General features: G+C 58.8%; 1 protein-coding gene and 1 long non-coding RNA gene across 4 annotated transcripts; one reads left to right on the top strand and one right to left on the bottom strand.

The window, feature by feature from the left end:
* Positions 1-1,501: 1,501 nt before the first annotated feature.
* Positions 1,502-4,269, bottom strand: ACTG1 (actin gamma 1). Of its 3 annotated transcripts, none has more exons than XM_016193260.2 (5): positions 4,110-4,269; positions 3,464-3,832; positions 2,711-3,149; positions 2,426-2,607; positions 1,502-2,340 (listed from the first exon to the last, which is right to left on the bottom strand). In XM_016193260.2, exons 2-5 carry the CDS (start codon positions 3,824-3,826, stop codon positions 2,197-2,199), a joined length of 1,128 nt encoding a protein of 375 aa, XP_016048746.1. In that variant the 5' UTR covers positions 3,827-3,832; positions 4,110-4,269; the 3' UTR covers positions 1,502-2,196. The 3 variants fall into 3 exon arrangements, with proteins under 3 accessions (XP_016048746.1, XP_060027755.1, XP_060027756.1); XM_060171772.1 differs by having other exon boundaries at positions 4,114-4,198; XM_060171773.1 differs by lacking the exon at positions 4,110-4,269 and adding an exon at positions 3,293-3,334 and having other exon boundaries at positions 3,464-3,549.
* A 250-nt stretch (positions 4,270-4,519) lies between these two features.
* LOC132532793 (uncharacterized) lies at positions 4,520-7,775 on the top strand. The gene is made up of 2 exons (XR_009544724.1): positions 4,520-4,857; positions 6,916-7,775. It is a non-coding gene; the product is annotated as an uncharacterized LOC132532793 (long non-coding RNA).
* The last annotated feature ends 963 nt before the right edge of the window (positions 7,776-8,738 follow it).

Below are 8,738 nucleotides of genomic sequence, written 5' to 3'. Positions count from 1 at the left end.
TTTATTGTTGTAGTTATTGTTGATGTCGTCGTTGGATAGGACAGAGAGGAATGGAAAGGAGGGGAGGACAGAGAGGACGAGAGAAAGATAGACACCTGCAGACCTGCTTCACTACCTGTGAAGCAACTCCCCTGCACGTGGGGAGCCGGGGGCTTGAACCAGGATCCTTATGCCAGTCCTTGCGCTTTGCACCACATGCGCTTAACCCACTGCGCTACTGCCTGACTCCTGTGAGTTGTCTTGCCAGCCCAAATAACATACATTTAAGAAAGACTGGAAGTGGGAAGCGCAAGGACTGGCTTAAGGATCATGGTTCAAGCCCCCGGCTCTCCATCTGCAGGAGAGTTGCTTCACAAGCAGTGAATCTTTCTCTACCCCTCTGTCCTCCCCTCCCCTCTCTCCATTTCTCTCTGCCCTATCCAACATCAACAATTGCAGGCACCGAGCCCCAGCAATAACCCTGGAGGCAAAAAAAAATTAAAAAATTAAAAAAAATCTAGAACACACACACAGTGGTTACATTTCCTGTTCTTATCAAGTTGCATCTCCTTTCTCATAGCTTTTTTTTTTTTCTCTTGGTATTAAATACTTAGTTGGACTGAGTAATCACTGCTTAGAGCTACCCAAAGAGGAAATAATGACAAAGGAGTTTGAGCCTAAAACTGGCCAGGGCCAGCCATTTGCTGTGTAGCTGCCTATGGACGTGGTATGCAGGCCCAGGGCCAGGCACAGGGGTCCTAGTACCCTGACATACGTCAGGCGGGCCCTGATGTCCTGTGCACAGGAGTGACCTGCCTGCTGGCCCCAAGGCCAGGAAGGGCAGGGTGGGATGGCATTCAGGAGATATGGTTACCCTAATCTTTTCCCCTGGTCCCTGGGTTAACTGTCTGCTGTCCCCTGGTCCCACCCCACAGGCCAGAGACCAGCTGCTGCAAGGCCATATTAATAAGGGTGGGAGGGAGGTAGGAAGGACTATCAGGTTTAGTTATGCACCAAGGCCTGAGTTTTTAATGAAGACAAAAAGGCACTCAACTACTGCTCCACCACTTAATAGAATTCCCTGGGTGTTGTCCCAAGTGCTTCCATTTCTGGGATAGAACATAGTGCTGCAGTTGCCCAGGCCAAGTCCTCCAGCATTTTCATTTCAATTTTGGGGAAAAAAGGGAAACCAGCCTTCTAAGACTGAAGTGTAGTATGGGAACCAGGATGAACACACCTCCTGAAGCCTTGGGGGAAACCCACCTTCACATCAGCTGTTTCACAAGTATTGCCCAACAATCTCAGCTGTTGTAAGTCCACCCCACTATCATTACCTGAGCTTAAGAGCCTGGAACTCTTGTGCATGTCCTGGGCAACCTATAAAACAAAAGAAAACCTGGCTTTCCCTGCAAGCCAGCTGTTGTGGGTGTCCCCTTCTTCCTGGAAGCTGATGGGTGCAGTGGCCAGGATTGGCACCCCAAAGTGTTGCCCCACCCTTGGGCCCATAGTTCAACCAGGAGCCTTTGTTCAGTTTACTGCAGCACTTTATTCTCTCACACAACATGAGTTGCTGGGTCTAACGTTTTCAAATGACAGTAGAAAACCAAAATTTGTCATCTTAAAAGAATTGAGAATTGCATACAAAACAAAACCTTACATAAATTAAAAGGATGAATAAATTTACAGGTGTGAATGCAAACTGTTTTCCAAGTCAAGGTGTTCTGGCAGGAAAACTGGCTAAAGAGGGAGAGTTATGGGGGGGGGGGGCCCTACAATTGAAGACCTCCCCATCCTGGCAGATAGGCAAGACAGAAATGCCAGCCTCTGGAGAAATCCTAATCAGGAAGCTTCACATTAATACCCTGCACAGACCAAGGAACTGGCCTCACAGATTCTCTCCAATGGAGCCAATGGGGTTCTCGTCCACACACCTGGTCTCAGTCACAGAATGACTGAGCCGCACGGACTAGGGTTAAACCGAAGATATGTACAGGGTATTAAACATATACCAAGGGAACAGTTAACTTGAATACAAGATAAAATCAGCAACAAATTCTACAATCCAGTGCTGATGTCAGTACAAGCTTCAAGGACAAATTTCTTTTCAAAGGCGTATTCCAGTTTTGTGAGGCTAGCATGAGGTGTATACATTTGCCAAGGCAAATTTATACTGGAGCCACTCATGCAGCAAATGCTACGCATCTGCTTGCAGTCCATTTAGAAGCATTTGCGGTGGACAATGGATGGGCCCGACTCGTCATACTCCTGCTTGCTGATCCACATCTGCTGGAAGGTGGACAGAGAGGCCAGGATGGAGCCACCAATCCAGACGGAGTACTTGCGCTCAGGAGGTGCGATGATCTGCAGAGACAGAGCAGTCCTAAGTCTTAGACTCACCTGTTAGTCCCCTAGTCCCCTCCTCCCTTGAGGGAGCTGCACCACTCACCTTGATCTTCATCGTGCTGGGGGCCAGGGCGGTGATCTCCTTCTGCATCCTGTCTGCGATGCCTGGATACATGGTAGTGCCACCAGACAGCACGGTGTTAGCATACAGATCCTTCCTGATGTCGACATCACACTTCATGATGGAGTTGAAGGTAGTCTCATGGATGCCGCAAGACTCCATACCTACAAACCAACGTGCTTAGAGATCCGACTGGCACACGCCCCCCTCCCTTTCAAGATCAAAGCCCCTAGAGACCTCAAAGGGGAGGTCAGTCCCCTCACCTACCCAGGAAGGAGGGCTGGAAGAGCGCCTCTGGACACCGAAAGCGCTCGTTGCCAATGGTGATGACCTGACCGTCGGGCAGCTCGTAGCTCTTCTCTAGGGAGGAGGAGGACGCTGCGGTAGCCATCTCCTGCTCGAAGTCCAGGGCGACATAGCACAGTTTCTCTTTGATGTCACGTACTATCTCTCTCTCGGCTGTGGTGGTGAAGCTGTAGCCGCGCTCAGTGAGGATCTTCATGAGGTAGTCGGTCAGGTCCCGGCCAGCCAGGTCCAGACGCAGGATGGCGTGCGGCAGGGCGTAGCCCTCGTAGATGGGCACGGTGTGGGTGACACCATCCCCAGAGTCCATGACGATCCCGGTGGTGCGACCGGAAGCGTATAGGGACAGCACCGCCTGGATGGCCACGTACATTGCCGGGGTGTTGAAGGTCTCAAACATGATCTGTGGAGACAAAGGGCTCCTCAGAGGGGAGGACAGGACCCGGGCCCACCCCATGCTCACACGCGCATGCCAGCATGCCACAAATGTGAAGTGTGTGGAAAAAATAAAGAAAAAAGACGCAGGCAGAAACACAAATAAGAAACCTTGAGACTTCAGGAAGGAAATGCCAGGAGAGGAACAGAACCCTGAAAATATCGAAAGAAACACTTGAATTTCAGAAACAAAAGATCCAACAGGAAAAAAATGATTTGTGAAACAGATGGGCGAGAGGGAGACCCACCCTCCGTGGGGAGAAGGGGGAAGAGGACCAATACCTGAGTCATCTTCTCCCGGTTGGCCTTGGGATTCAGGGGGGCCTCGGTCAGCAGCACAGGGTGCTCCTCAGGGGCCACGCGCAGCTCGTTGTAGAAGGTGTGATGCCAGATTTTCTCCATATCGTCCCAATTGGTGACGATGCCGTGCTCGATGGGGTACTTGAGGGTCAGGATGCCGCGCTTGCTCTGGGCCTCGTCACCCACGTAGCTGTCCTTCTGGCCCATGCCCACCATGACACCCTGGTGCCGTGGGCGCCCCACAATGGATGGGAACACGGCACGGGGGGCATCGTCCCCTGCGAAACCGGCTTTGCACATGCCAGATCCATTGTCGATGACCAGCGCGGCGATCTCTTCTTCCATTGCGATCTGAGCGAAAATAGGGCACTCAGGCGGGGTCTTTCAGGGACCCGCAAAAAGCTCCCCTCTTCCTGTAGAAGAACCACCCGCCACCGCGCTCCAGTCCTTTATCTAAGCCCCACTCAATACCTGTGGCTCTGCGCCCACCCCCACCCCCACCCGTATCCTCTCCTCCCAGCAGCCGAGCCCAGCTCGAATCCCGGCGCCCCGCACAGAGAGTGGACACTCCAAGGGTGAGAGTGGAGGCCCAAGCCCCACCAAGTTAAGGAAGAAGCAAGCCACTTACCTACAGAGGTGGTGGCCGCCGGGAGCGGAGCAGAGAACACAGCAAGAAACAGCAAGCACGAACCAGCTGCGGTGAGTGAGACCGACTGCGGCCTCCCCCGCCGCTATTTAAGCGGGAGCGGGGCGCGTGCGCGGCCCGGCGGCGCGCGCGGCCCTAGAACATGTCCATATATGGCGATCTTTCCTAACGCCGGGAGCTCATTGGCCCGCCCGGCAGGGGCACGTGGGGCCCAGCGCCGCGCCCCGCCCCCCGCCCGCGCCTCCCCCCCCCCAACGGTCCAGCCCGCGCCACCCTGGCTCGCCCGAGACCCTTGCGGCCCGGCTTGTGGGCGGGGGCGGGGGGATCGCCGCAGGCCTGGCTGGCCACCCGGCTCCCAAGACTGCCGCGCTCCGTGGGGGGATGGGGGACGCCCGGCTGTACCCCCAAAATTGCCTGACCCGGGTCAGAGTCGCGCCCAGAGCTGGGGTGTGTCCCCCGCGGGGTCTGCGGGTTCGGGGTACCGGGATGGGGATGGGGCGGCTCGGTGTGTGTGGGGGCGCGGGCGGCCCTGGCGGCGCTCTGGACCCTGAAGGCGGAGGCGGTTTTGGGAAGTCGTAAGCTCGCCCCTGGCACGATGGAAAGATCACCCCGGCTCCGCCACACCCCGCAGACCCCCTCCCCCCCATGGAAACGCGCGGGTCGTGGGTGGTGAGCCAGGACCCCAGTTCCCCTCACCCCGACGCCTCTGCCCCCGAGTCAGCGTCCGCAGGTGCGGGCTCCTCGGGGCGGGGCTGCGCTTTGTTCCGTGGAGTCACCTGCGGGCCGCAGCGGATCAGAGGCCGGGCCGAGAGGGTCTACGGACCCCGAGGTGCCCCTACCCGCAGGCTGCTCGGGGTGGAGTGGGGACGGGGCCCTGAGCCCCGGGCCTGTGGGCACCTGCAGGGCCTGAGCCACACCTGCGGAATAGGGTGCTCTGGCGGTGCCCAGAGGGGGAGCCTCGGCTCCAGGGGTGATGGGGGAGGTGGCCGCGGGCCCACAGCTGGGGGAAGGGCCCCCGGGCAGGTGTGCGGTTAGGGGAGGGGCGGGCGCCCCAGGACCCCTGAGATGGCAGGTGACCACATTAACACGGGGTGGAGGGCTCGGGCCAGAGGGCTTAGACTTGGAGCCACCGAGCCTGCAGGCCTAGCTGGGCCTCTAGTGCCCGGCCCGCGGTGGGAGCTTTCGGGGGGTAGGGTTCCCACAAGACCGGCTGACAACCCGCTGCCGGGCCAAGTGCGGGGCCCGGGGAGCATTGCGGTGGGCAGGTGGGCGCACTCAGCGCGGCTCTCGGGCTCCAGACGGGGCGCCCACCCTTCCCCGCCTTTGTCTGGACAACGGGAGAGTGGCCGCGGGGAACCGCGACTAAGGGGTCCCTGCCCCACCCCTCCCGCGGCGGGGGAGAGGTCGGGGTGCCCCGTAGGGAGGGGCCCCCCCCAGTTGGCAGTCCGCCAGCCCCAGGGGGGTGGGCGCCGCTTCACTTCCGCCGATGTGTCACGGGGCGGGGGGTCAAGGTGGGGCCGCAGGTGTGCAGGACGCAGGTCGGCCATATTTGGCGATGTCGCCGCTGTTCTGGCCCCGCCCGCAGCCGCGGGGCAGCTAGTCCCTCCCGCCAGCCCTGAGTCACCGGCCGGGCGGGGGGCGGAAGGCTCTGCCGGTGGGCGCCGCGCTCCTCGCCTTATTTAGTCACGGAGGCAGTCGATTGGCGGGCTGGACAAAGGGGCGGCGGCCCTGCGGGCACGGGGCGGACCGGGGGCAGCCGCCGCTCCGCACCCACCCGACCTCTGCGGGGGTGCGGGGTTGTCAGCCCCTGCGGGGTGGGCAACGGGCGGGGGAGGTTTCCCGTTGGGCTGCCCCAGGCAATCCCCTCCCCCACAACCCCGTGCAGTATTGGGGTGCCCCGGTTTATGTGCAGTTTTGTACCCCAACCCTTCAGCCTCGCCCAAGGTCACCTCGGCCGCGCCCACCCGTCTGAGCCCGCAGCTGGCGAAGCCTGTTTCCCTGAGTGGGGGCGCGGCTGTAGCCCCTTGGCTGGATGAGGACAGGGGGAAGGGAGAGCCCTCGCTTGCACCTCTGCGCACCCTCCCCCTCCATGGAAAGGAGGCCTCAGGATGGTGCGGGCTGCTTTGTGGGTGGACGGTGGACGCGGGCATTGTGAGCGGGCTACCCGCATTTTCCTTCCCACCCGCTCAGTGGCTGGTGGTCGAGGCTGGGCATCTGGGGACAAGGCGCTGGGACTTGCTCTGCCCACCTCCTAGTGCCAGATACAGTGCTCCCTAGGGCCTCTTCTCCCCACACCAAGGCCAGAGGTCATCTCCCTGCCTGGCTACTGAGTCACACAGACCTGGTGGTAGCCCTACCCCCACTCCTCCTCTCCTCTCACCCCCGGCTTGAAATGCAGACTGAGGGCCTCTGCTGTCCCGCCTGCCATGGGTGCTTTCTCTTCTCCAAATGCAGTAGGGAACCCTGGTTCTTACCCAAAACAGGGCAGAAAGGGTATGTAAGGTCTAGTTTTGTTAATGCCCAGTGCCAGGGCGATGTGATTATTGCTGACGGACTGTCACCAGAGGAAATGGCAGGCAGCAGAAACGCCCAGGCTGTCCTGCAGGTTTCCTAGAAACCTGAAATTGTCTTCTGATAAGTGGGATGGAATGTGGCCCAGGAAGTGGCTCAGTGGAAGAGGCATTGGACTGTCAGAGATGAGGTCCTGGGTTTGATCCTCAGCATGCATGTACTACAGTGAAGCTTCCCCCCATCGTAACTAAATCTTTAAATGCATTTGCGCCTGCAGATAGCTCAGTGGAGGAGAGCGCTGGCCTGGGGCTGCCCTGGCAAGAGGATGAGGTCAGGCTCCTGCTAACTTGGACTGGCGGAGATTCAAGTCAAAGGACAAAGTCAAGGCCACTCTATTCTCTGGATGTCCAGATGCCCAGGCTGCGGTTCCTGGGACCAGCAGAGGCTCAGGCCTTTGAAACACATGCCGCAGTCCCGACAGAAACACAGCTGACAGCAGGATGTGGGCCTCAGTTTCCCTAAAAAGATTATGTGGGGGAGTCGGGCTGTAGCACAGAGGGTTAAGCGCAGGTGGCGCAAAGCACAAGGACTGGCATAAGGATCCCGGTTCGAACCCCGGCTCCCCACCTGCAGGGGAGTCGCTTCACAGGTGGTGAAGCAGGTCTGCAGGTATCTATCTTTCTCTCCCCCTCTCTGTCTTCCCCTCCTCTCTCCATTTCTCTCTGTCCTATCCAACAACAACAACAATAACTACAACAATAAAACAACAAGGACAGTAAAAGGGAATAAATAAATAAAATAAATATTAAAAAAAAAAGATTATGTGGGTGATGTGAGACCCATGGCCCTCTGATCCTATACCCCTAGGCAGCCAGTTCCAGAGAGGAGGTGACTACAAAGTTCCACTCAGCATCTGAGTCACTCCCCAAAACTGGAGGGATAGGGCTGAACAGTCCCAGCCACCTGGGGATGCACAGGTGTCACCTGCCTCCGGGGCTGCCCCCCCTTCCCTGCTTCCATCTGGTAGTTAGGGCTGCGGGGGGGGGGGGGGCAAAGCATTTCTTAAATCCTCCCTGCCGATCCAGTCATGTCAGCAGATCGCAGTCAGGGCCTGGTCTAAACCGAGTGTTCCCAGCCTGAGGCGCCTGAAACCTGCTATTCGGAGTCCCCTTTCCACACCCCAGTCTCCAGGGCTGCAGCAGGTGTGGGCACAGGGGAGGGAGGCGGGTCCAGCGGGAGGAGAGGCGTGGTCTTTGCAGCTTCCGGCACAGACTTGAAAGAGGGACAGGCAGGGCACTCCGTTCAGCCGGCTGTTCCTGCTGGTCTCGGGGTTACTAGCTTTGGGGAGCTGATCTGTGTTTCCCGGAAGGACACCCTGTGTTTACCCGCAGGCCGCCCCAGCCCGGGTGTCCTAATTTCTTAGAACGGTCCTTTTGTCCCCGCCCCATGGTCGATCCCGCTTCCAGAGCCTTTTGTCTCTCTCTCTCTCTGCACTTTGTGGGGTCAACTAAACCTTCTGGGGAGTGGGGTGGCGAGTGAAGTGTGGATCCCAAACAGAACAGCCAGTAGGGTGGGGCGCCCCAAGTGCAAACTGGGGCATGGGGCGTTCCAACATCTCATTCCCCTCCTCCGCCCTCGTCCCCCTTAAGTTAGCTTCAAAGCCGTGGCAGCCTCGGCCCTCACCCCTATGCCCATCCCCAGCTACTCTGCTGTGGGCGGGGGGAGAGGGGGCGGGTCCCGGATGCAGCCCTCTGCCAGGGCCAGGCTGCAAGCAGAATATCCTCCAGGGTCTGCAAGCCTGGCAGCGCAGCCCAGGAGGTGGCGCCCTGGCTGGACCCTTCGAGCCAAGCTGGTGTCATTCCCACGTGGGCCGCCAGGTGGGTCCCCTGCCCGATGGGCTGCTGCACCTGCCTATTGCACACTGCCCCTGCCAGGAGGCCACCCCCTTCACTAGCTCGGGTTTTGCAGGCCAGCACTGAGTCACTCAAGTCCCAGCGACAGGGAGGGGTGGGGAGCAGTTGTGAGCAAAGCCAGTGTGACTCAGGGAAAGGTGGCAGCCAGCCCACTCCCAGGCATGGAAGATGCGGGAGGGGCAGACCT

This window comes from Erinaceus europaeus, chromosome 14 (assembly GCF_950295315.1).
Source record: "Erinaceus europaeus chromosome 14, mEriEur2.1, whole genome shotgun sequence".
NCBI lineage: Eukaryota > Metazoa > Chordata > Mammalia > Eulipotyphla > Erinaceidae > Erinaceus > Erinaceus europaeus.
Note: the sequence above shows the minus strand (reverse complement) of the source record. Positions and strands in the feature narration are given on the sequence as shown.